This window comes from Alosa sapidissima, chromosome 1, assembly GCF_018492685.1.
Source record: "Alosa sapidissima isolate fAloSap1 chromosome 1, fAloSap1.pri, whole genome shotgun sequence".
NCBI lineage: Eukaryota > Metazoa > Chordata > Actinopteri > Clupeiformes > Clupeidae > Alosa > Alosa sapidissima.
The window spans coordinates 3,822,881-3,850,380 of NC_055957.1; the positions used below are offsets into that span (position 1 = coordinate 3,822,881).

The 27,500-nt window shown below is 44.1% G+C and overlaps 2 protein-coding genes across 6 annotated transcripts in view; both read left to right on the top strand.

Annotated features, from left to right (window-relative positions):
* ddhd1a (DDHD domain containing 1a) overlaps positions 1–17,266 on the top strand; it is a 49,268-nt gene extending 32,002 nt beyond the window's left edge. For 3 of the 5 annotated variants that reach the window (XM_042087081.1, XM_042087110.1, XM_042087088.1), the window contains 3 exons: positions 7,982–8,154; positions 11,200–11,451; positions 12,963–17,266. In XM_042087081.1, coding sequence (XP_041943015.1) covers positions 7,982–8,154; positions 11,200–11,451; positions 12,963–13,150 — 613 coding nt within the window. In that variant the 3' untranslated portion in view covers positions 13,151–17,266. Of the gene's footprint in view, positions 1–7,981; positions 8,155–8,262; positions 10,841–11,199; positions 11,452–12,962 lie in introns of those variants that run through there. The other 2 variants (XR_006030900.1, XM_042087098.1) reach the window with 2 other exon arrangements.
* Positions 17,267–20,402: 3,136 nt separating this feature from the next.
* The window catches only part of fermt2 (FERM domain containing kindlin 2), an 80,626-nt gene continuing 73,528 nt past the window's right edge, over positions 20,403–27,500 (top strand). Inside the window, 2 exon segments of the mRNA XM_042087171.1 lie at positions 20,403–20,903; positions 21,703–21,860. Coding sequence (XP_041943105.1) covers positions 21,704–21,860 — 157 coding nt within the window. The 5' untranslated portion in view covers positions 20,403–20,903; position 21,703.

Consider the following 27,500-nt stretch of genomic DNA (forward strand, 5'->3'; position numbering starts at 1 on the left):
ATACATTACATTGATGTCAGGTCTAGATTACAGCATGAAACGTGTTGTGCATATTAATACATTACATTGATGTCAGGTCTAGATTACAGCATGAAACGTGTTGTGCATATTAATACATTACATTGATGTCAGGTCTAGATTACAGCATGAAACGTGTTGTGCATATTAATACATTACATTGATGTCAGGTCTAGATTACAGCATGAAACGTGTTGTGCATATTAATACATTACATTGATGTCAGGTCTAGATTACAGCATGAAACGTGTTGTGCATATTAATACATTACATTGATGTCAGGTCTAGATTACAGCATGAAACGTGTTGTGCATATTAATACATTACATTGATGTCAGGTCTAGATTACAGCATGAAACGTGTTGTGCATATTAATACATTACATTGATGTCAGGTCTAGATTACAGCATGAAACGTGTTGTGCATATTAATACATTACATTGATGTCAGGTCTAGATTACAGCATGAAACGTGTTGTGCATATTAATACATTACACTGCTGTCAGGTCTAGATTACAGCATGAAACGTGTTGTGCATATTAATACATTACATTGATGTCAGGTCTAGATTACAGCATGAAACGTGTTGTGCATATTAATACATTACATTGATGTCAGGTCTAGATTACAGCATGAAACGTGTTGTGCATATTAATACATTACATTGATGTCAGGTCTAGATTACAGCATGAAACGTGTTGTGCATATTAATACATTACACTGCTGTCAGGTCTAGATTACAGCATGAAACGTGTTGTGCATATTAATACATTACATTGATGTCAGGTCTAGATTACAGCATGAAACGTGTTGTGCATATTAATACATTACATTGCTGTCAGGTCTAGATTACAGCATGAAACGTGTTGTGCATATTAATACATTACATTGATGTCAGGTCTAGATTACAGCATGAAACGTGTTGTGCATATTAATACATTACATTGATGTCAGGTCTAGATTACAGCATGAAACGTGTTGTGCATATTAATACATTACATTGATGTCAGGTCTAGATTACAGCATGAAACGTGTTGTGCATATTAATACATTACACTGCTGTCAGGTCTAGATTACAGCATGAAACGTGTTGTGCATATTAATACATTACATTGATGTCAGGTCTAGATTACAGCATGAAACGTGTTGTGCATATTAATACATTACATTGATGTCAGGTCTAGATTACAGCATGAAACGTGTTGTGCATATTAATACATTACACTGCTGTCAGGTCTAGATTACAGCATGAAACGTGTTGTGCATATTAATACATTACATTGATGTCAGGTCTAGATTACAGCATGAAACGTGTTGTGCATATTAATACATTACACTGCTGTCAGGTCTAGATTACAGCATGAAACGTGTTGTGCATATTAATACATTACATTGATGTCAGGTCTAGATTACAGCATGAAACGTGTTGTGCATATTAATACATTACATTGATGTCAGGTCTAGATTACAGCATGAAACGTGTTGTGCATATTAATACATTACATTGATGTCAGGTCTAGATTACAGCATGAAACGTGTTGTGCATATTAATACATTACATTGATGTCAGGTCTAGATTACAGCATGAAACGTGTTGTGCATATCAAGTCAAGTCAAGTCAAGTCAAGTCGGCTTTTATTGTCAATTTCTTTACATGCACTGGTCATACAAAGAATTGAAATTTCGTTTCTTACTTTCCCATGCAGACATAGACATGCTTTAAATACAGACATAGACATACTATGGACATAGCCATAGACAATAAACATTAAATTAAAGTGCAAGACTGAAATATAGAACATGTATGTATCAAAATAGAAATATAGGACATATATTAAAAAAAAAAATAGAGGTAGTTGTGTTGTATATTTCTATAGTCTTAACAGTTACATGAAGTAACTGGGGGGGGGGGGGGGGGTTTGGTAGACAGGATCCTAGTTTCCTAGGTTCCTGGTTGGCTGGTGGGTGGGGGGGGCTGTCAGTGATGGGAGAGTGGGTAGAGTGTTCAGCATCCTGATTGCTTGGTGGATGAAGCTACTTGCCAGTCTGGTGGTGCGGGAGCGGAGGCTCCTGTACCGCTTTCCAGAGGGCAGGAGGCTGAACAGTTCGTGTGCAGGGTGGGTTGTATCCTTGACAATCATTAGTGCTTTGCGGGTGAGGCGGGTGGTGTAAATGTCCTGCAGGGAGGGGAGTGGTGCTCCAATGATCCTCTTAGCTGTGTTAACAGTGCGCTGGAGGGTCTTCCTGTTCTGATCTGTGCAGCTTCCGCCCCACACTGTGATGCTGCTGGAGACGATGCTCTCGATGGTCCCTCTGTAGAATGTAGTCATGACAGGAGGCGTGGCACTTGCCTTCTTCAATTTGCGCAAGAAGTAGAGGCGCTGCTGGGCTTTCTTCGCCAGTGATGCTGTGTTGGTGGTCCAGGAGAGGTCGTCGCTGATGTGCACCCCCAGAAATGTTGTGCTGCTCACTCTCTCCACAGCATCTCCGTCGATGGACAGTGGTGGCAGTTGTTTGTGGCCTCTCTGAAAGTTGACAACAATCTCCTTGGTCTTGCTGACATTTAGCAGGAGGTTGTTGTCTTTGCACCATTTAGCCAGCAGGTCTACTTCTTCTCTGTAGTGAGCCTCATCGCCCTTAGTGATGAGGCCCACCAGTGTTGTGTCGTCCGCAAACTTCACCAGATGGTTGGAGCTGTGAGTGGTTGTACAGTCATGTGTTAGCAGTGTGAAGAGCAGGGGGCTGAGCACACACCCTTGAGGGGCCCCCGTGCTCAGGGTCAGAGTGCTTGAGGTGTTGTTCCCGACACGTACTGCTTGTGGTCTCTGCAACAGGAAATCAGGAAATATTAATACATTACACTGCTGTCAGGTCTAGATTACAGCATGAAACGTGTTGTGCATATTAATACATTACATTGATGTCAGGTCTAGATTACAGCATGAAACGTGTTGTGCATATTAATACATTACACTGCTGTCAGGTCTAGATTACAGCATGAAACGTGTTGTGCATATTAATACATTACATTGATGTCAGGTCTAGATTACAGCATGAAACGTGTTGTGCATATTAATACATTACATTGATGTCAGGTCTAGATTACAGCATGAAACGTGTTGTGCATATTAATACATTACATTGATGTCAGGTCTAGATTACAGCATGAAACGTGTTGTGCATATTAATACATTACACTGCTGTCAGGTCTAGATTACAGCATGAAACGTGTTGTGCATATTAATACATTACATTGATGTCAGGTCTAGATTACAGCATGAAACGTGTTGTGCATATTAATACATTACATTGATGTCAGGTCTAGATTACAGCATGAAACGTGTTGTGCATATTAATACATTACATTGATGTCAGGTCTAGATTACAGCATGAAACGTGTTGTGCATATTAATACATTACACTGCTGTCAGGTCTAGATTACAGCATGAAACGTGTTGTGCATATTAATACATTACATTGATGTCAGGTCTAGATTACAGCATGAAACGTGTTGTGCATATTAATACATTACATTGATGTCAGGTCTAGATTACAGCATGAAACGTGTTGTGCATATTAATACATTACATTGATGTCAGGTCTAGATTACAGCATGAAACGTGTTGTGCATATTAATACATTACACTGCTGTCAGGTCTAGATTACAGCATGAAACGTGTTGTGCATATTAATACATTACATTGATGTCAGGTCTAGATTACAGCATGAAACGTGTTGTGCATATTAATACATTACACTGCTGTCAGGTCTAGATTACAGCATGAAACGTGTTGTGCATATTAATACATTACACTGCTGTCAGGTCTAGATTACAGCATGAAACGTGTTGTGCATATTAATACATTACACTGCTGTCAGGTCTAGATTACAGCATGAAACGTGTTGTGCATATTAATACATTACATTGATGTCAGGTCTAGATTACAGCATGAAACGTGTTGTGCATATTAATACATTACACTGCTGTCAGGTCTAGATTACAGCATGAAACGTGTTGTGCATATTAATACATTACATTGATGTCAGGTCTAGATTACAGCATGAAACGTGTTGTGCATATTAATACATTACATTGCTGTCAGGTCTAGATTACAGCATGAAACTTGTTGTGCATATTAATACATTACATTGATGTCAGGTCTAGATTACAGCATGAAACGTGTTGTGCATATTAATACATTACATTGATGTCAGGTCTAGATTACAGCATGAAACGTGTTGTGCATATTAATACATTACATTGATGTCAGGTCTAGATTACAGCATGAAACGTGTTGTGCATATTAATACATTACACTGCTGTCAGGTCTAGATTACAGCATGAAACGTGTTGTGCATATTAATACATTACATTGATGTCAGGTCTAGATTACAGCATGAAACGTGTTGTGCATATTAATACATTACATTGATGTCAGGTCTAGATTACAGCATGAAACGTGTTGTGCATATTAATACATTACACTGCTGTCAGGTCTAGATTACAGCATGAAACGTGTTGTGCATATTAATACATTACACTGCTGTCAGGTCTAGATTACAGCATGAAACGTGTTGTGCATATTAATACATTACACTGCTGTCAGGTCTAGATTACAGCATGAAACGTGTTGTGCATATTAATACATTACACTGCTGTCAGGTCTAGATTACAGCATGAAACGTGTTGTGCATATTAATACATTACACTGCTGTCAGGTCTAGATTACAGCATGAAACGTGTTGTGCATATTAATACATTACATTGATGTCAGGTCTAGATTACAGCATGAAACGTGTTGTGCATATTAATACATTACATTGCTGTCAGGTCTAGATTACAGCATGAAACTTGTTGTGCATATTAATACATTACATTGATGTCAGGTCTAGATTACAGCATGAAACGTGTTGTGCATATTAATACATTACATTGATGTCAGGTCTAGATTACAGCATGAAACGTGTTGTGCATATTAATACATTACATTGATGTCAGGTCTAGATTACAGCATGAAACGTGTTGTGCATATTAATACATTACACTGCTGTCAGGTCTAGATTACAGCATGAAACGTGTTGTGCATATTAATACATTACATTGATGTCAGGTCTAGATTACAGCATGAAACGTGTTGTGCATATTAATACATTACATTGATGTCAGGTCTAGATTACAGCATGAAACGTGTTGTGCATATTAATACATTACACTGCTGTCAGGTCTAGATTACAGCATGAAACGTGTTGTGCATATTAATACATTACATTGATGTCAGGTCTAGATTACAGCATGAAACGTGTTGTGCATATTAATACATTACACTGCTGTCAGGTCTAGATTACAGCATGAAACGTGTTGTGCATATTAATACATTACACTGCTGTCAGGTCTAGATTACAGCATGAAACGTGTTGTGCATATTAATACATTACACTGCTGTCAGGTCTAGATTACAGCATGAAGCGTGTTGTGCATATTAATACATTACATTGCTGCCCCTCTTCTCTGGGCTTAGTTCTGGAGCCAAATGTGGAGAATAAATACCTCTGTGCCAGCTGCTTAGTTCTGGAGCCAAATGTGGAGAGAATAAATACCTCTGTGCCAGCTGCTTAGTTCTGGAGCCAAATGTGGAGAGAATAAATACCTCTGTGCCAGCTGCTTAGTTCTGGAGCCAAATGTGGAGAGAATAAATACCTCTGTGCCAGCTGCTTAGTTCTGGAGCCAAATGTGGAGAGAATAAATACCTCTGTGCCAGCTGCTTAGTTCTGGAGCCAAATGTGGAGAGAATAAATACCTCTGTGCCAGCTGCTTAGTTCTGGAGCCAAATGTGGAGAGAATAAATACCTCTGTGCCAGCTGCTTAGTTCTGGAGCCAAATGTGGAGAGAATAAATACCTCTGTGCCAGCTGCTTAGTTCTGGAGCCAAATGTGGAGAATAAATACCTCTGTGCCAGCTGCTTGATCATTTTACAGCCATGTCATTTTCGTTATGCATTATTTGTTGAGTTGGAATAAATACCTCTGTGCCAGCTGCTTGGTCATTTTACAGCCATGTCATTTTCGTTATGCATTATTTGTTTTGGTTGTTTAAAAATGCAAAAAAAAAAAATTATCCGATTAATCGATCGATAAAGTGCTAGATTAATCGATTACAAAAAGAATCGATAGCTGCAGCCCTAATCCCCTCTGAGGTGTGTGTGTGTGTGTGGGGTGGTGTTTCTGTGTCTATATCCCCTCTGAGGTGAGTGTGTGTGTGTGTGTGTGTGTGTGTGTGTGTCTGTGTCTGTGTCTGTGTCTATACCCCCTCTGAGGTGAGGCCTGTGAGTACTGCTTCCCTCTGTCTGCCCTCTGGAATGAGAGTCAGGAGACTGGAGTAATGAAATCAGGACGCCTAGTGACCGAACACAGCAACAATACCTCAGGACTAAAAACTCCCTGAACACTCCAACAATAACAATACCTCAGGACTAAAAACTCCCTGAACACTCCAACAATACCTCAGGACTAAAAACTCCCTGAACACTCCAACAATAACAATACCTCAGGACTAAAAACTCCCTGAACACTCCAACAATAACAATACCTCAGGACTAAAAACTCCCTGAACACTCCAACAATACCTCAGGACTAAAAACTCCCTGAACACTCCAACAATAACAATACCTCAGGACTAAAAACTCCCTGAACACTCCAACAATACCTCAGGACTAAAAACTCCCTGAACACTCCAACAATATCTCAGGACTAAAAACTTGCTGATGTTAGTGATGTTATGTTTGATGAGGAAAAGGACCCATAGACTGCTACAGTTGCCCAGAGTTACCTCAGGTTCTTTCACCTATAAACCACATCAACTGTTACCATATTAACAGCAACCATAAGCCGCTCGCCATAGCAACCCTATATCTCTGCTAAAGCTCCTACTAATCGCACTTGTTGGTTTTGTCTCCTCTGACTCCCTATTTATAATCTCTATACGGCCTATTTATACCCTCATCTCCGCATTCCTGAGCCCGGAGCCTGAATCGGTGTGTCCAGTGTGTTTTCTAAACAAATGGAGGCACATCCTGACACAATCAGGGCCTCACATCTTGCATTACTCAGGACTGATCGGAGGGCCGTGGGCTGTTTTGATTTCTGGACGTTTGACCACGTAGCGATGGTGACTCAGGGAGACCCAAACAGAGCAGCTGACGTTGTGTTCTGAAAGACCCTTGCCCTTTTTGAACCCCCCCCCCCCCAATCCACTCTCCGCACCCCCCCCCCCCCCAATCCACTCTCAGCACCCCTTGATCAATGGCAAAGCAAAAAACAGATTTTTGAAGTGTTTGCAAATTTATTTTACAAAGCTGAGAAACGGTAGCCTGGCGGGGCCATCCTATATCATTGAGATGTATAGTCTGGCATCGAACCATTCACCTCGCTTAATCCAAGGGGCGGGCAGAGAATTGTCTTTCAAACTGCCTAGGCATGCAATAGGCCAGCGCTACGACCATATCCGTATCCGGTCGGCAAAACGGCAAATACATCCTTCTTCGAAAGTAATGACTTAAGTGCATTGTCTTGCTCAACTTTCAAAGAAAAGCACAAGTCCAACTCCTCCAAAGTTGACGCCAACGCCGATTCAAACAACCGCTCTTCGTTCGCCATAGCCACCTTCCTTGTTGTTCACAGTCGCAGGACTGTCGTTATCCTGTTAAGCCCGCCTTAAGACTCTCTAACAAAATAGAGCACTGTGATTGGAGAACATCCACGGTGCTAAGCCAATAGAAATCCCTATGGTTCGATACTAGACGTACAGGCTGAGCAAATTAATTTGCCGCCGCTAGGGTGCGTCTAGATTTCTAGGCTAGAGAAACGGCAATAAGTGAAACAAAAAAGAAAAAGAAGAAAATGTCTGAATGCTTCCTGAATGCGCTGGATCTCACGTGGATGGGTTGTTGTTTGTGTTATTGTACAGGTGTAACACCACCAACCCCACCCCTTACGATGAGATGCGCATCACCTTCCTCAACCCGACGAAGGACTCTGTGTCGGACACGGAGAGCATCCCGAGCCCCAGCACCTCTCCGGTGATGCCACGACGCCACTACGGCGAGTCCATCACCAACCTGGGCAAGGCGGGCATCATGGGTAAGGCCTGACGTCCACCGCTGGAGTGTGCCCCCCAAAAATGGCAAATTATTGCCCAGGCAGATAATTGACCAGCCAATGTGCTGACATTCACACTTTCACCACCAGGGGTCTCTGTGGCACAGCTGCTCTTGACTCGAGGAGCAGAGAAGCTGGAGTCAAGAGTCTTGCTTGCAACAGCCTTCCTGTTGTTTGTATGTATGTTCATGTATCTTTCTATATGCACATGTGCGCACAAGCATGTGTGTGTGGATCTGTGTGTTTTGGTTGGTCGGGTGGAAACGCATGAATCCATGTGTGAGTATGTACTCACACATTAACAAAGTCAAAAGGGAATGTTTTGTTTCTTGCATAATTGTTTTCCTTCTACGTGATGACAGCATAGACGGTTGATGAACTGAGCGTATTTATTCCAGAGTCATTTCTAAGGAGTGTTAAGTGGCAGCTGTTCTGTCCTGGTGCCCTCGGAGTGATTTCTTCACACAGTAGTAAACGCTCGGGGAGAGCAGCAGGATCTCTCGTGCTCCGCTTCAGAGGCTTCTGGGAAGTGGCAGAGCTGCAGTTCTGACTTAAACGGATCAGTACTGCCATCATGTGGAAGTCTTTAGGAGGTGCACCGTACTGCCGTCATGTGGAAGTCTTTAGGAGGTGCACCGTACTGCCGTCATGTGGAAGTCTTTAGGAGGTGCACCGTACTGCCGTCATGTGGAAGTCTTTAGGAGATGCACCGTACTGCCATCATGTGGAAGTCTTTAGGAGGTGCACCGTACTGCCATCACGTGGAAGTAATTAGGAGGTACACCACAGACTGCTAGCATCATGCCATATCCAGCCAGAGCTGTCCAGAAACAGCCACTGTCATAGTCTGGTATAAACCGGTTTGATGAAGGAAGTGATTTTGAACCAAACTTCTCCTTGATAGCTGGTGCTCTAGAGCACCGGTTAAACCTTTGAGTTGTGCTACTAAATCAGGCCCTGTGTTGAAGTGTTGTTGGGCCTGATTGCATGATCGCTGTTTGACTGGCAGTGCAGTCACAGTACTGGTTTCAGGAGCTGGTCAATCAGTGGAGCAGTAGCCAAGCTGTCCGTCCCTCTGTGAGACTGAAGCCTCCATGTGCAGGAATGGTGATCTCTCCCATAATGCAGAGTGTTCTTCTCTGTGCTGCCCAATGCTCTGCTGTGTTCCAAGTTCTGCTGTGGTGGTCTGTGTGGAACCCACATGTTCTCCACTTTATCTGGGTGCTTGAGATTTTCTCTCGGTTCTCTAGAATCCACAGCAGGACAGGAATTTGTGAGGGATTTCACACTTGGCCAGTTAACTTCAGCAAAGTACTGTTGTGTTCCTGGGTCCTACAATTATCTTGATTACCAGTTAAGATAAACTGTAGATCAGGAGAGCTTCTTAAAACTATCTTGAAGAAAACCAAAGTACTTGTCTGTGTAAAAGGTTACAATGCCTTTATTTTAAAGGATAAATCCTGCGATATTTCACATAGATCTCCGTTTCTCAATGTCACCGAGTACTGTCGGTATGAAAGAAACGGCAAAAACAATCTGTTCTACCTAGCTCGAGTTTCTAGTTCCAACAGCTAAAGCGGCCAGGCAGCTACAGCGCTACATGGGGGCATAAACATGAGGGCTCACATAAATGCCCCCAGAGTGTAGCGCTGTAGCTGCCTGGCTGCCACTATTTATTTGATTGATTAAAAAACAGAACTTCAGCATCTAACTTTCTTTGGTTTCCTGAAGAAGGTTTAATCATGTAGATTTGCCTATTAGAATAAAGGCATTTTAAACCTTTTCTATAGACAAGTGCCTTTTTTCCCCAAGATTTTTGCATATCTTCATTAAGATCTGTTGGTTTGAAGACCAGGTTTCCTGTAAGAGTCAGTTCCGCTAATTAGCCAGCTAACTACCACAAGAGGCCAAACCCACCAACAGCCCAATCGGCACATCGATGGTAAACATGCTCAGTGGTGTCTTAACGAAGAAAGAGTCTAAAGCGCTTGGAAGTTCAAAAGATCAATTATTCAAAAGTGCTACAAATTAATTGCAAAGGAATTCCAGGGTAAAAGACTGGCTGTTCCTCTGGTGCTCAAAAGATCAAGTATTCGAAAGTGCTAAAAACTAATTGTAAGGAGTGCTGCTAGAGTAAAGGACTGGCTGTTCCTCTGGTGCTCTTCAGTTAGGGATCCAAGAAGTTGCTGGGACTCGATCCAAAGTCTGAGGCCCTCATGAGAATTAAATTCTCATTCTCACGTGCCTTCATTCTCACGTGGCTTTATGTTTTTAAAAAAATGCTTGCACACTTTGGCTTGATGCCTGACAAAGTGGTGGCCTTTGGGTTCTCTCCACAATTCAACAGGTGATCACATGGCTAGCAGCCTATGAGCACGCAAATGGCCACCTGGTGAACTAAGTCATATGACACATGACTAAGTCACATGAAGTGTTTGATAAAAGCACTGCACATCAGAATACAAAAAACGTTTAGTGCAAAAACATTACACATGTAAGTACAAAAACACTGCACATCTATAAACGTATAAAAGTACAACAGATATTCTCCAGAGCGAACACAGTTCAAAGACTGAGAAATAAATACAGAATTCTGAATAAATATCAGAGATATTTTCATATGGACATTCAAAAGGGCTCTTTGGTGTTCTTTGGGAACCCAACAGTTGCAAGGCACTCTTTTGTTTTTGTTTTATGAAATTAAATAAAATGATAAATATATGATAAATATATCATGATTGAAACTTTAAAAACATATTATTATAAGACTTCTTATCAAGACAAATTGACAGCCACATTTGCTTGTTTTAAACACAAATGTGCTTCGATTTGTAATAATTTGCCGTCTATTTGGAGGGCCATTTCTTGCAGTGTGTTGTGCTTCAACCCTTAACATATTGCCTGTAGTGTGTTGAGTTAGTACATTGCATGTAGCGCCTGTGTGTGTGTGTGTGTGTGTGTGTGTGTGTGTGTGTGTGTGTGTGTGTGGTGCTCACCCGTGTGTGTGTGCGCTCTCTCCGTCCCCAGGCGCTGCCAGCATTGGGAAGGGCATCGGGGGCATGATCTTCTCCCGCTTCTCGCGCTCCAGCAGCCAGCCGGCAGGCGTGGGCACGGACACCGGGCTCTCCGAGAGCGACGAGAAGAACCAGGACCAGGAGCCCAACCCCAACCCCAACCCAGCTCAGAGCCACACACACACCCACACGCAGAGCCAGTCAGCCTACGGCCTCTCCACCATGTCCCAATCCACCTCCAACTCCACCATCATGGATACTACATGTGAGTTACACACACACACACACACATACACACACACTCCACCCTGTCCCAATCCACCTCCAACTCCACCATCATGGATAGTACATGTGAGTTACACACACACACACACACACACACACACACACACACACACACACACACACACACACACACACACACACACACACACACACGTCCCATCAGCTGGTTTAATGAATAGTTGTGGCAATGGCAGGACTTTTACTTTCTGAAGCCAGACTTTTACACCTCTGATTTGAAGGTAAAATAACTATACTGTGTTTCAAACCGCCTACTTGCACACGACAAATACTTAGTTTAGTGCAGAGAACGCAAAAACAAAACAAAAAAGTACCCGGATGACAAAAAGTTCAGTGTCACTAAACGCCAACGGACGTCACTTCCGGTTTGTGTTTTAAAGCTGCAGTTGGCAAGATTTTTTTGATCATATTCACTGAAACCGACACTATGCTCCGACAGAACAACATAAATCAGCCGGTTTTAGAAATAAACCCGCACTTCTACCTCCACCTAGAGCCTGTTATTTGTTTTGCAAAAATCCACAGCTCCCGGTTCTTCTGGTCCAATCAGAGCAGGGCTGTGTGAGATTTGACTGTCAATCACAGTCTGGTGCTGTCTGTTGCGCACTGACGAGCACAAACTCCATGAGAGGATGCTCGGTGGTAGTGGGGGAGGGGCATGAGAGTTGTAAACATTCAAAATTTTGGCTTAGTCCCCTTAATCTGTCAGACTTGCCAACTGCAGCTTTAACATAAGTGTTCCTTTTGGGACAATACTAACCATTGAAAAGTCTGCACTAGAGGTGTACTGACTGAAGTGGGCACTAGCAGTGTACTGACGGAAGTATGTGCTGAGTGCACACTAGCAGTGTACTAATCTGGGTACCCAGAAGTTTGCATTATGCTGAATGAACTTCTGGGCCAAAACCTTCACAACCGGAAAACAGCTACTTTCAGAGACGCTCACTGATCTCACTTCCGTCGTGTTCATGGGAAAAAGTTCCTACTGAAACCAGTGCGAAATGGCTGCCGATGCAAACGTAATTGAAGCATGTTTATAGTCGATTTTTTAAGAAATTGAAGTTCGTAACAACATTTGCTTTAAACCTCTGCAGAAGTTATGTCTCATTTGCAAAGGCAAACTAAACGCCATTGTATTGGTTGTTAGTCCGCTGTCGGCGGTATTTTCATGAAACACCCAGTACATGTGCATAATCACAAGGTCTGCCACCTCTCTGCGATTGGCTAGTGAAAAGGCTTTGTTCCCAATCAGAGACATTCCCCCGCCCTATTTTCTCCTGAATCCAGGCGTATTCCTCTAGACTAGCAGTGTACTGAGGGAAGTATGCGGTTTGAGACTCAGCCATAGTGTTGTTTTGATATCAGCATCCATGTGCAGCTACTGCTGGAGCTGCTTTATCTGCCACTGTGCTCACTGTGTGTGTGTGTGTGTGTGTGTGTGTGTGTGTGTGTGTGTGTGTGTGTTTGTTTCAGTGGAGCTGGAGCATCGCATCGACTTCGAGCTGCGCGAGGGCATGGTGGAGAGCCGCTATTGGTCAGCAGTGACCTCGCACACAGCCTATTGGTCAAACCTGGACGTGGCGCTCTTCCTGCTCACGTTCATCTATGAGCAGAGACAGTCCGCGCAGTCACCGGAGGAGCCCAGCCACGAGTCTGCCTGATGGGGAACACTGTGGACACACACACACACACACACACACACACACACACACACAGATCGAACTGTGGACCTATTAACTCTTTTACTCACCTATTCCCCTTACAAACACACACACACACTCACACACACACATTCAGACAGACACACGCTAACATATATGGCACTGTGGACACACACACACAGTAGACTGTTCCAGGTCATCCTGGTGTCCATCCTGCTCCCTCCATACGTTGGACAGTCCGTCTCTTCTCCTCTTCCACTAAATGCTTCAGTCGCCTCTCTGTCCCGTGAAGGACTGTACAGCTGGTCAGATGTCTTCTCTAAGGATGCACGCCCAGAAACACCAGCATGGACGATATGGATGTGGGCTCTGCGTTTGGAGAGGCGTTTACCACGGTTGTGTGTGTCTAAAGCCATGTCCTGGTCAAAAACATCTGGACCTTACAAAAATGCATATTACCAGAACTGTGTATCAGCTACAATGGACCTGATGACAAAAAAGTGACACACTTGAATGCACACACACACACACACACACACACACACACACACACACACACACACACACACACACACACACACACACACCCTCTTCTTTGATGTCCTCCTATCTCTCTCCCATGTATAATCTTCCTGTGTCAGGGAGCATGACCTCATGTAGAACTCTGAGATGGAGGAGAGTGATGATGGCCGAACCTGTGCAAAGCAAAACAAACTTCTGTAACCATGGTAACCATGCAAACATACAATACAAATGTCAAAGGGGTCAAAAGATGTATTTATTTATCTAGAAATTAATATATTTCCCTATGAAACAGTCTTGATCAGTTAAGCTTCCGTTTTTTTTTTTTTTTTTTTTGCACCATTTTGACTAAAGTGAGACTAAAATGTTTAAAAAAGCATATTTTTACCTTTCCTATTCCAGATTATAGTGGACCTTGATATAATCAAGCATGAAGTAGCTGTCAAACATCTCACCAATGTTTAACGACAGAAAAGATGTCTTCAGATTCTGCTCAAAAGCAATGCCCTTTTTTTTAACTTCACAAACTGATGGTGCTGATATTTCAGCCTGCTGGCTTTCCATGAAGTAGATCTACCTTCTCGTCTTTGTTTGTCTTGGTTGTGGTCTGCGCTATCTTGCCATTGTTGAGATGGCACACTGGGCATTTATCAACTCCCCTGCCTCGTTACAGTAGATGGCCGCTCAGCAGTGCATCTTGGGCCTGCTCTCATTAACTGCATGCATGTCTGAGGCAAGTCTATATAGGGCTGTGGGACTTCTGTTTTCACTCTCTTGAAAAAGCATCCAAAGCAAAAGCTAGCTGCAGTCCAGCTCGCTGTTTCTGCTGTAGAGTTGACCTCTGTGGACAGGTCCGACGTGCTCCTTACAGGGGCACCAGCAACCCTCTTTGGGTCGCGCCGATGCCTGCATTTGCAGTGGCCGTCCAATTGCCATGACGACAGTGTGGCTGGAATCAGCATCTGCGTGGGGCGTTTAGAAGTGGTTTGGAGGTCGTAATGGCCCCTCAGCCAGCCTTGACCAGCTCCCATCCTCCAGCGCACTCTTGAATGGCACTGAAAAGGTCACGCTGTGTGTTTTCACGGCTCAGAGACAGGAACACACCACTGGGGAGGGAGGGCGGTCAGCGTCGTGAGCGGCTCGCCGGAGCAGTGGAATTGGTCCGTCATGCGACTGCAGGTTATTCAGAGGCCGCCAACACTTTCTGTCCCTTTGAGGTCCACACTAGAGACAGAGACGTGATTGGTCACTGGATCAACATCACGCCAACCTTGAAAGGTCATCCGAGGTCAGTCAGTGCCACTGGGAGACATGTCCAATCCATTATGTGGCTAGGTCAGCACATAGAGGGAGATGACCAATACGTTGTCACCATCCTTCGTGCCATTTTCGAGGACCAATCAGAGATGTTATATTTCAGGTGTTGGCATGCGATTGGACGGTGAAAACAGAGCATTATTATAATCACTGCACAAAAAGTCAGCCCTTGGTTACTACTGTTTACATAAACACTCCAAATCACTTAAACTCAAGAGAATATATGTTTTGTAGTCTTGACTTTTTCCGTTTAAATCTTACGGCAGCATTGAAGTCTGTACTTGTCCTGGAGTGGGACGCCACGCCACGCCACGCCACGCACCGTGTCCCTGTCTGTTGCTCAGTGTGGAAGATGGCGTGTTTTCGTTGTGGGGACGCACAGATAAACCCCCGCTAAAGTCTAGGGCTCCGATGTTGTCTTCTAAGGACCTCTCAGGTGTCAAAAGAACTAATATGCAAAGACACTGGTCACTGGTAAGGGCTGTTAACGGTGGCCGATTGGTTACAGAGACATGCATTTATGTTAATATAGATTACTGTTTCTTAGTGTTTTTTTGTTTGTTTATGTACATGATTTCACTGGAAGGGCAAGTAGAAGATCCATTTATTTCTTTTTAAGGCTTTATAATGAAGAGACTCCTGTTCACATGTAGACTGGTTGAACTGTTTTTGTGTTAGTTTGTTTGTTTGTTTGTTTTGTTTTTTATGTGATGTGTTCATCTCATCGTTGTTCTGGAGATCTGTTCCGATCCAGACTCTTTGTATCATATCAGAACCTGCTCCATTCCTGCCCATTCTGATCCGGTTCCTCGCGTCTCTGTGGTAGCTGAACCGACGTCTCCACTGCTTGGGGTCACTGTTGCTGCTTGCATGTTGAGTGTGTGAGTGATGGCTTACTTTGATATCACCAACTGGACCAGAATGCCTTCCCGGGCCCACAGTACCTATTTCAGGCCCAACCCAAGTAGCCGGTGACTCTGAAACGGCTCCGACCCAGATTTGACCGGAGTCAAATAAATCTAGATGACGGGGTTGGACTCCGATCTGGATCTGCCCCAACGCTCCTGGGTCAGTTGCAGAGTGACCGGCTATATGGACACATAGTGGATTCCCTATGAAGCACTTACATGTATTCTGATGTAGTCGTGTAGCTGTTGGTAATGAGGGACATGACAGACCATGCAAAAACTTGCACAAGCTGAATAGCACAGCCTTGAATTGCACAGAGAAGAAGCTTTAGAAGAAAATAATGGGCCTTACCCTCGTTGTCATGTCTGGTCCTGTCCTGATTTGTCACCATTACAGCTTCATCGCAGTGACCAGACGATCAGTGATTAGATCAGTGATGAGATGCTATATATATATTATATATTACACACACACACAGTAGATATATATATATATATATATATATATATATATATATATATATATATGCCAATATATACAGTATAATACAATATTTTGTTCCATTTCAAAATGGCATGCAAGTGACTTGTTATATTTTTATACTAACAGTGAGAATATTGTACCATAGGCAGCCATATAGCGCTGCAAGCACACTGATCTATCCTCCCCTGCATGCCCCGGCTGTTTGTCTGGCCGGGTATGTTTAGCTAGTTTGTGATGATGGCTAAACCTTTAACATGACCCCCCTTTAAGAGCTATTAGATCAGCCATTGCTTTCAGTATTACAAGCACATAAACAACGCTAGGCCACTGATTTCCAGAAATGCCTCATATTTCAGATGACGACTTGGTCAAACTGGACCTCAACGTTGGAGCGTTTCCAGAGAAAAGCTTTGTGTGATTGTTTCTGAGGGCTTATGACGTCAAAGATGTTTGATAATCACAAACTGTTTTCTTTTTTCTTTTTGTCTTTTTTCTATGCCCCCGTCATTCAGCATTCTTCATGTAGTTCATCCTGTTTAGGGTGAGCATTATCCTTTGTTATGCCATGCACAATATCTGCCCTGTCTCTTTTGTTTGCGTGTCAATATGAGGCTGATGTCCAGGAATGAATGGCTGCGTTTCACTCTGACCTGCAAGAGCCTGTGTTTGGACTGTGGCCAACTGTGTTCTAGAATGTGTCTGCATTGAGATTCCATCTGATGATGTCATTGCTGTTTCTTGTTCTTCTCAGATGAACGAAAACTAAAGCTGTTCTGATGTTACTGTTACTTGGATGTTTTGATGGGAGAAGCTCGATAAGGAGATTGTGCAATAAACCATGGTGGCAATGGACCCAAACTGCCATTCGAAACACTGTATTACTAACCTTTTATTAAACATCTCTTTTTTTGGATACAGATTTTTATTTTCTTTGATTTAATTCTAACTTCTTGAACAAAACATTTCCTCAGGAAAGAGCCATTTGGTAGACTTGAAGTATAAAGTTTAACAACTTTGTTAACTTTTGTAAAAATTGTGATGTTAAATATCACAACCCCAATGCATGACAAGGTTTTGACTATAAAGTCTTGCATCCCACTGCCACCATCTGTCTAAGTATAAGTATAAGTATATATACTTTTTTGATCCCGTGAGGGAAATTTGGTCTCTGCATTTAACCCAATCGGTGAATTAGTGAAACACACTCAGCACACAGTGAACACACAGTGAGGTGAAGCACACACACTAATCCCGGCACAGTGAGCTGCCTGCAACAACAGCGGCGCTCGGGGAGCAGTAGTAAGTTGATCCTGTAACCCTAAATCCAACCCCAATCTTAAACCATCTCAGCAGACTTCAACCTCTCCTGCATGCCCAGGGCTTCTGGAGGTCCACTTGGGGTAGTTTCCAGTCTTCAACTCTGACTGACTGCTGGATTGTTTGACCACAACTGAACAGGATGTGGCCCAGGCTAGACGTACACCATAGTGTGCTGAATAACTTCACCACAAGATGGCAGCAAACATCATTATTCTACTGGCACTGATGCTGCCTCCAATATGTTTTCATGACTTCAGACACTCATATACACAAAAAGTGTGATGAATTTGAACAAAAAGTACAGAAAGAATGATTTCTTGATTATAATTTTTTGTTTGTTTGTTTAATATTTATTTATTATTTTATTACAGCTGGGTCCCATATCCCATAGATACACAGCTTCCAAAACATCTACATTTACTGACATCAACATTGCATTACATTACATTACATTTGGCTGACGCATTTTTAGCCAAAACGACTAACAACATGGTAAACAGTTTAAGTTTTAAAGCAATTCTCAACAATTCTCAACAAATTAATACCTCTCAAGTCTATACACATCTCTTACCAGTCCAGTGCTCTAAAGTCGCTGCTTTTGGCTGAGGTGGACCTTTCCTCTTAAGTACTAGTGCTGTGCTACTTTTCTCTCTCACACACACACACACACACACAAACACACACACACTCTCTGTCTCTCATACATACACACACACACATACTCTATCTCTCTCTCTCTCACACACACACACACACACACACACTCTCGGTATAGACCGCAGACCCCACTGCTCTCTCTGCACTGCACTGCTCTGCATCTCCTGCTCACATCACACTGTTTACAGCGTAATTAAAACACTGCCTATAAAAGGCAATGGCTCTGCTGCCAGACACACACATGGGTGCAGAGGGGGGCATGAGGAGAGAGAGAGAGGGAGAAAGTGTGTGTGACAGAGAGAGGGAGAAAGAGAGAGAGGGAGAAACTGTGTGTGACAGAGAGAGAGGGGGAGAAAGTGTGTGTGTGTGTGAGAGAGAGAGGTGGGGGAGAAAGGGGGGGGGAGTGTGTGTGTGTGTGTGTGTAAGAGAGAGAGGGAAAGTGTGTGTGAGAGAGAGAATGTGTATGTGTGGAAGAGACAGTGAGAGAGTCTGTTTATGTGTGTGCTAGAGAGAGAGAGTGTGTGTGTGTGTGTGTGTGTGTGTGTGTGTGTGTGTGTGCGCGAGAGAGAGGGAGCATGGTTATAAATCGCTTTGATGCAGATGCAGGCTGCAGCCCAAATTCCTGTGCTGGATCTGGAGGCAGCCTGAGCAGCCAGCAGACGTGAACAAGCCTCATGCCTCCCTGACAGCCTGGAGAGGGGGATGGAGGGAGAGATAGAAGGAGTGAGAGAAGGAAAGAGAGCTACACGAAAAAGGGGAGTGAAAGAAAAAACTGAAAGAGAGAAAAAGTGGGAGAGGTGCTCTATACAGGAGAGAGAGAGAGAGAAAGAGGGAGGAGAGAGAGAGAGAGAACCTGATGGAAAAACAGAAAAGGACGCCCCAGAGCCAAGCCACACATTCCCTCTGCCTCTAATGCTCTGAAATGTACTATACTGCGGTCCCTGGACGCTAAAACTGGCTAGCTACAGGAATCCCACTCAAGTGAGCTTGTGATGTAAAGCCCAAACAACTCAGAATGAAACAAGCCATAAAGTAGTCAGCGTAAAGTATATCATAACGCAACTTGTGTGCTCATGACAACACAACTGGGATGGATATATATATATATATTTTTTTTTTTTTTTTTTTTCCTTTGACATATAGTATTGATTCAACAGTGTGTCACTGAGGCTTCTGTGAATTTCGCCAAATGATCAACAATGGCCAGGGAAAGTGCTCTCACTATATAGCAGCTTTGTTTGCCGTTGCCAGAAAGTCTGCCTAAGGCTATGTGATTTCACGGGACATCGTGGCCACATAAATAAGATGCTAAGTGGTCTGTGAACTCTGTTTGACTTGTCATATGTGGGGAGCAAGGGGTGAACAGACGCAAATGGGCTCTCTGATGCCTCTGTGTGTTGGACTAAGCTGGTTAAGAGATAGGATACGTGATTATGTCTATTTCCTTTTTTTGAACATTATGTCTCAGAGAAAGAATGAATAGAAGTTCGTGGAAAACAACTTACACTCCTTGTAAGGGGTTTTCACAGGGCAGAAATAAGGGGAGAAAGAGAGAGAGAGAGCGGAAAAGAGTGAGAGAAACCCATATCTGCCTGACAAATTTGCATCTGAACTTTAAGGGATTGCCTGTAGGCTTACACAGAAAAAAAAATGATTTTTTTATTTTTTTTGCAAGGAATTTTGTGAAAACATAAATGCAGTGGATGGAATCAAATATATTACAGCAAAAACTAACATTGCTTTTGAAGTTACACAGACTGACTGCGATATGTAAATACAACATTATCTATGTAATGTTGTAATGTTTATATTATAGTGACTAACGGTGTGCAAATTTCAAGTCGAGTAACCAATTGCGTTCCCCGGATGTACCACCGCAACCTCCGTACTATTCCCTTAAATGGCAGCGTAAGCAGCGGTCACTACGTCCCACTACGCCGAAGCCCATCAACTGTTGAATCTATCCCGTACGAATTGCCTACTCGGTTGAAGAAATCCTTAATTGGGCTACACCGGGAAAACGATCCAGTAAGTCCACACTCAAACTGCATTCTCGGGTGTTCTCCGCGGTCTCCACTGAAAGATTGAGGATGGAACCAAACATTAAAATCAGTTCAAGTAGCCCCCAACCATAAATGCACAAGTAAAGCGCCACGTAGCCATTCAAATGAACACACATTAAACGAATGGACAACTACAGTAATGAATTTTTAATGCGTCTCTACACAATGGATAAAACGAGGAGGGGGGCAGTTGAAGGATATCTGGCAGGGGTGAGCCCGCACCGTTTGAAAGGAAAAGTAGGATTGGAGCAGTGACGTTATCTGCTGGAGCAAGAGAGGGAGGGAGGGAGAAAGAGACGGACACTGGTCTCCATTAGCTCAAAACCCGAGGAGACACTTTGGGATACTTCGGCTGGAAGAGTTCTTTGGATTTTGTCCCGTTTAGATTGAATATATGGTTTTAAGTAAGAAAAACTTGTTGACTGTTGAAGTATCGGAAGTTTGAGCGGTTTTTCTGGTTTTGGGTTGGTGTATTTGTGAAGGTGAGTGAACCTTTTAACAGATTTTCGCCTCTTGCTCTAGCTCCCATAGCTATGCTTTCCCTTTACGCACAATAACGGATTGGTCATCTTACAAAACGCTCACCAGTTTCGCTTTCAAAATTATATGTAAGTGTTTGTTTAGCATTAAATAATTGCTAACGAACTTTACCCTCTGTATATCGGTGGGTGATTCCCGCTGTATTCCTCCCATAGCCGAGGGAGTTTGCGTTGACTTGTAGTGGAGTTGCTTACGTAATCAGACCCATATTTCCCTTTATCTTTACCGTTAGATAAAGCAGGTGAGAAGCCCATTCGTTGTGTTACGCGCTGAAACAAGGTCAATCTACCTAAGTTCACAGTTTTCAAGTGTATACGATCTTTTGGCCTGTGCTTTGTTCTATTTTGACGAAAATGACGCAGTTTCTACGACTTCAGTCAGCTTTACTTGGTGTTAATGTTAAATGTGTGCTATGTGCTACTTTTTAAGACCTATTAGTTTTAGGACAGCGTTGTCAATTCCTTTGAAAACTCTCTGACGCCTTTTCATTCAGGCGCGTCACAGCTGGCTAGCCTATTTCCACTACAATGTTTTCCAGCTTGCATTGGGCCTTTTAACACCTTTGAATGCAACAATGTAACAGACTGGCTTCAACCTAATCACAGTAGGCTACCACAGCAGACTCGCACAGCTACTTCTCGCTGTTTTAGCTGACGTGGATCAGGCGCAGCCAGCCGGTTTGAAGTTGAACGAGCGGAAAGTGCCGATTTGACTTCTGTTGTGCTTCTTTGGTGTCTGCAGGATGGCGCTGGACGGTATACGAATGCCCGATGGCTGCTACGCCGACGGGACTTGGGAACTGAAGATGCATGTGACCGACCTCCATAAAGACGTCTCCTTGCGGGTCACCGGGGAGATTCACATTGGAGGGGTCATGCTAAAGCTCGTGGAAGAACTCGGTAAGAACAAAGTGATCATGATGTGCATGAACAGACGACCGTTTGGTGCTCGCTTGACGTCTTGTCTTGAGATAAGTGAGAACATTGACCCAGCTCTGTTGCTTTCAAAGCTCTGTTTACAAGGCTGGCTGTGTATTCTTGCGTTGGTACACTCCCCGTTACTCCCCGTTTAAACACCTTATCACATGACAAATGTCCACTTCCAGGCAAATGCTGCAAAGTGCTGTGAATTGGAGACATGAGCTAGTGATTAAGCTCTAACTTTGAATAAGCGTCTAGCAGAGAGAGGAGACCAGACCAGTTAGCTATGTGCCAACAGTAATGGCCACTAATCCCCAAAGTAGTATATTTGACGATGTAAAAGGCGTGGGAAAGAGTCGGTGTAGTCTTTGTGGATTGCCCACTTGCCCCAGTTCATAGTGAGAAAGACTGGCTGTGGTGTGAAGGGGGGGCGGGGGTGGCAAAATCCCTCTAATACTTCACATTCCATAAAGTGTGCAAAGCTTCAATCTATGACAGTTTAATTTTTTCAAGGCCTTTGCACTTTAGGACTGCTCAATGACTGAGGAGTGTGTTTGTTGTGGGCCCCGGGTCCCTCCCCATGCTCTGCAGCTCTGGGCACATGAGGGCGAGCTTGTGGGGAGAGATGAATGCTTCTTTCTACTCCAGCCACATCTTAAGGCTCCATCCATTTGTTATTTCCCCCCAGTGGAGAGCAAAACAAAAAGCACGTCGTTTATGAGTTTTTTGTAAGACATTCTCATCAGTCGATGAGCGAATGTGTGCAAAAATTAATGTTACTGATCATTTTTATGGTTGGATGGACTTGTATGACAATTTTCAATAAATAGCCTGAAACATGAAGATCTGAAGAACATGAAGGAAGCAGTGAACCAGAACAACCACAAATGACCCAGACGGTTGGGCAAAGGACATATTGTTAATCATTATGCAGCTTTTTAATCTCTCTGAGCTAGCACTCAAACCTTGACCTTGTAAGCCATGTACAGTGTTTATTAAGTGATCTAGTGTGAGTGTGACCACCACCCGAGATAGCATCAGGTCTAGTGCTGACTTAGCATAGATTTGGTGCAGATTCGGCATAGATTAAGTATAGCTTTGGTGTAGATTCAGGGTAGATTCAGGTAGATTTGGTGACTTTAGGTCCAGTCTGGGTCTGGATAAGAAGATGATCTTTTCTGGGGTCCGATGCAGAGAAATTGAACTCATGGTTGAATGCAATTTCATTGTATTCATGATTTGTTATGCTATATTTGGTATGGTGAGAACTTCACAGTGGTGGATGGTGCATTGGGGGCGCTGGGGTCCAACATCATGTTCCTAATCTCCATCTTGGGAACAGAGCGTGTTAATAGTTGGTACTTCAGGCTGCAGGCCCCAACATAAATGGGTTCTCACCAGCCATGGCCACCTGGCAGTCATTAGCTCACCCTCCCTCCTGAGCATTCGTTTACCTGGAGGAGGACACGCCACACCAGCTAGTATCTCCAGGGGGACTGGTGGTGTGGTGCCCATGGCCCACTGGAGTTCACCTCCTGCTGTGTGTGTGTGTGTGTGTGTGTGTGTGTGTGTGTGTGTGTGTGTGTGTGTGTGTGTGTGTGTGTGTGTGTGTGTGTGTGTGTCACTGCTGTGTTGAGCTCTGCAGAGAGGGAGAGATCTGGGCCTCATGTGGCCTGTCCTCTGCACTAGATCAGCAGCCAGATTCATTCCTATGTCAGCTGCTCATGCTTGGAAGTATGGAGAGTGCCCATGCTAGTGTCTGTTTATGTGCTCGGCATGGTATTGTCATCACAGAGAGAGAGAGAGAGAGTGTGTGTGCTGTGTGCTGTCCTGTCCCTCCCTGGGATGAGGTGATGCATATGATGCCAAAGCAGGATAAGTTGTGTTTTCACCACAGTTCTATCGGCCTCATTGTTATCATTCACACATGGGTATGTGAAACACACACAGCTAACTTCTGCAAACAGCAGATGCATTTGTTTGGAGATGTTTGTCTCTGGTGTTGCTCTTGTGTTTGCTTGAAAGGTTTATCCACACGGGTACTGTATAGATAGCTTCTGACATGCATATGCAGTTTGCGTAAGGATTATGTCCAGGAGCGGGACTGGTTTGACTGGGAAATGCGTTATTGTAGTTGAATAGTACTGCATTAGTTTGTATGGGAGCTTATCTCATTGGATTTCCCCATGACCCCCTGGTGGCTGGTATCACTGCATGCTTTAGATCAAGCTCCTGTAAATTGTTTACCAGTAGTATGGTCATATAGTCACATGGGCCTGTTGGGTTGCAGTGATTGGTTGATGTGTCAGGTGGGTGGTTATTTGGTCAGAGGTTGGCCATTCTGAAAGGCCCCTTCAGTTCCCTCAACACTGCTGAACAGCACACATCGTGTGTGTGTGTGTGTGTGTGTGTGTGTGTGTGTGTCTGCTCTCATGAAGCAAGACTGAACTAACTTCAAGACTAGCTTTCTTCTAAGTCAAATACTATAACGCTGTCTTAGCCTTGGCTCTCCATGTTCCAACACATCTCTTAGTATGTTTGCCTGCTGGGAATTAAAGTCTTGCTGTTACTACTGTAGTACTTTGCCTGTTCACCAGTTTCAAACATGAACATAGACACAGGAGCCCCAGAGGTTGCAAACAGCTCTCAAGAAGAGTAATGATGCTTTTGACCTTATTACGTTTGCAATAAAGAATGAACTACTATTACTAGACTGCATTTTTAGGATAAACATAAACAGCATCAGTTGTTCCATGAGGTGCTGCGAGATGCCCTCTGCCATCAAGATGCTATGGATTCCACGGATGCTATAGCAACATCCATAAGGACTTGGACACTCTCCTCATCGCTTGGGGTCCTGATGCAGCCTGCTTGTGATGTGGTCATGTGAAAAGCTGCATCAGCAGCATGTGTATAATGGTGCTTAAATGTTCTGTCCAGCTGAGTTCTCTCCGGACTATAGCCAGTGGGCAGTTTGATGCTTTTAGCTGTCTTGCCAAATACGTGTCATGTTTATGGTACTGAAGGGAAGGTGCGTGCCTTTAGCAGGGCGTAGGGCAGAATAACTTGTGCTTTTTAAACGATGCAGCTTGGGGAGAGTTTCTATCTTTTAATGGCCTAGACACCAAAGCCGTCTGGCTCTAATGGCCAGAGACAGAGTTGCTTTCAGGAGTGTCTCCGGAGTTACGTTTTCAGTCATCGCTGTCGTCTCTCGTCTCGTTGCTCCGTCCCACCCCAGGTTTGTCCCCCAGCGGCGATTTGAATGGATTAGATAAGGAAATGCCAGGAAAGCACTCTCTTATTGATCAGTGTTCATTTCCTGCCCAGTTTTTCTCACCGGAGCTTTATTCAAGATTTAACGATTGGAACGCCGATCACCTAAAACCACCGTCCTTATTGTGCTTTGAATATTACTCTTGGCAATGCTGGAGGCTTTCTGTTGTGAGGAGGGGGGCTTCTGCTGATTTCTCCCCTGATTACCACATAAGGCCCTGGTGTTTGTTAGTGTTTGAGCAGTGGCTACTCGGCAAAGGGGAGGAGAGAGGCCGAATCTCTGATGCATTGTGGGGGGGAGTGGAGGGTGTTGTTCTTGGCTGCGCGTTTGTCCCTCCACGGCGAATATCCTGCTATGATTTCCATGCCGTGTCACTCGTTAACCATTTTGGAGTGTGCACGCATGATTTAGTGCAGGGGAGGCGCTATCATCCTCGATGGCTCGAGACCGGTGCTTAAACATAGCTGTTCTCAGGAGACCTCTCACTCTCTCTCACACACACACACACACACACACACACACACTGCACTCAGACTTATTGAAATCCCAGGAATCCAGGGCAGTGCAAACTGAACCCCATTAAAACAGATGGAATGCAGCAGTGCCGACCAAGACAGAGTCACTGCACAGAGGCAGAGTGTGCCGCTCGACGTGAATCTGTAATTCGGCCCATCCCGCACCGCACCGCACCGCACCGAGCCAGTGCTTGGCAGAGGGTGCTGTCCAGTCACTGCGGCCGGAACGTGTCCGCGGACTCCACCCCATCACTTCCTGTCATGGAGTTCCGAATCAGACTGTACTCTCCATGACCATCATCATCATCATCATCATCAGTTGTTGTCGTTGTCGTCATGGTGAGGCTACAGCTACTCCCAGCAGCAGTGCCACCGCAATCACACGTGATGGAGACGGAAACTAAATGGAAGTCATTCTATTCCTGCTAGTAAGATGAGAATGGGGAGCGTTAATGATGTTGAAGAGGGGGGGGGGCGGCAGGACCAACGGTGGCTTGTTTGCGTCACTGATGACTCCTGAGTTTCAATTCGGTCAGTTTTTGTGAGGCTCTGCGTTGGTCAAGTTGCCATTTCTTTCCAGTGTTTTGAGCTATTGGTTGCTAAGGAGCACAACCGTGGTGACGGAAAGAGATGCGGTCTGGTCTGGTCTGGTCTGGTCTGGTCTGGTCTAGTCTAGTCTAGTCTAGGGAGACGTGTGTGTGTTCCAGGACTGCCTCACTTACTCACACACACTCCCACACATTCTAGGGGTATGTGTATGTGTGTGTTGGGGGGGGAGCTCTGCTTTCCTGCTGTGTGACGTGAGAAGCTCCGATAGAATTCCATAAAGGTCTTCTGTCCAACAGGAAATGACTTCCAGGCTCTGGCATGTTCCCTGAATACTGCCGTCACTCTAGTATTTTCTGCTGCCTGTCTCACTGTTCAGGTTCTCTCTCTCTCTCTCTCTCTCTCTCTCTCTCTCTCTCTCTCTCTCTCTCTCTCTCTCTCTCTCTGTATGTTTGGCTTGCTGAGGATTGTTCCCTTTTTAGACATGAAGGGCTTTCTTGGATGGCATGCTGTTGTAACTCATAACAAATCTTGCGTAATTGGGGCCAAAAAGTTTGGAGGGAGTTAATGGGCCTTCTCAGGCTCTGGTAAAGGTCGTCACCAGTTTCCTTTAACAATCAACATCTCACGTAGCCACATCACGAATAGTACTTAATAGCCGTTTGGCAGCATCGAGAAGGTGAAATAATCCTCTGCTATTTTGGTCCCTTTTTCTTTCTAAATGGAGCACCACCAAAGACAACATGACATTTATTTATTTATTTATTATTTTTTTTACTTCCTCAGATTAAATGAGAAAACAAGTTATGAAGGCTAAGGGGCAGACTTGCATAGAGTGTCCTGCTGTCAGCTTTTCGGCATAAATAGCTGAGATTGTTGCAGTCAGGGGCAGATGGATCGGAGCTGACAATGGGGCCGACTCCAGCTAGGAAATGGAGGCGATTTAGCTCAGGATGCCGGCCTTTCCTGTGGACTTTGGTCTTGACCCCCCTCGGCCCCTGACTTGGGGGATTTTTCCCTCCTTTTCTCTTCTTGTTTTGGAGGGGCTTGATGAGAAGGGAAGATGCACCCTCCCTACCCAGCATTCCATGGCCGAGGAGTCATGTGACGTGCGACCTCAGAGATGATGAGATAATGGAACAATCAGGCACTAGACGGACTTTGCTGAGCGCTACTGCGTGTGTGTGCGTGTGTGTGTGTGTGTTGGTGTGTGTGCGTGTGTGCGTGCGTGTGTGTGTGTCGGCACAACCCCACCAACGCTCATCTGTTTGTGGGTGTGGACAG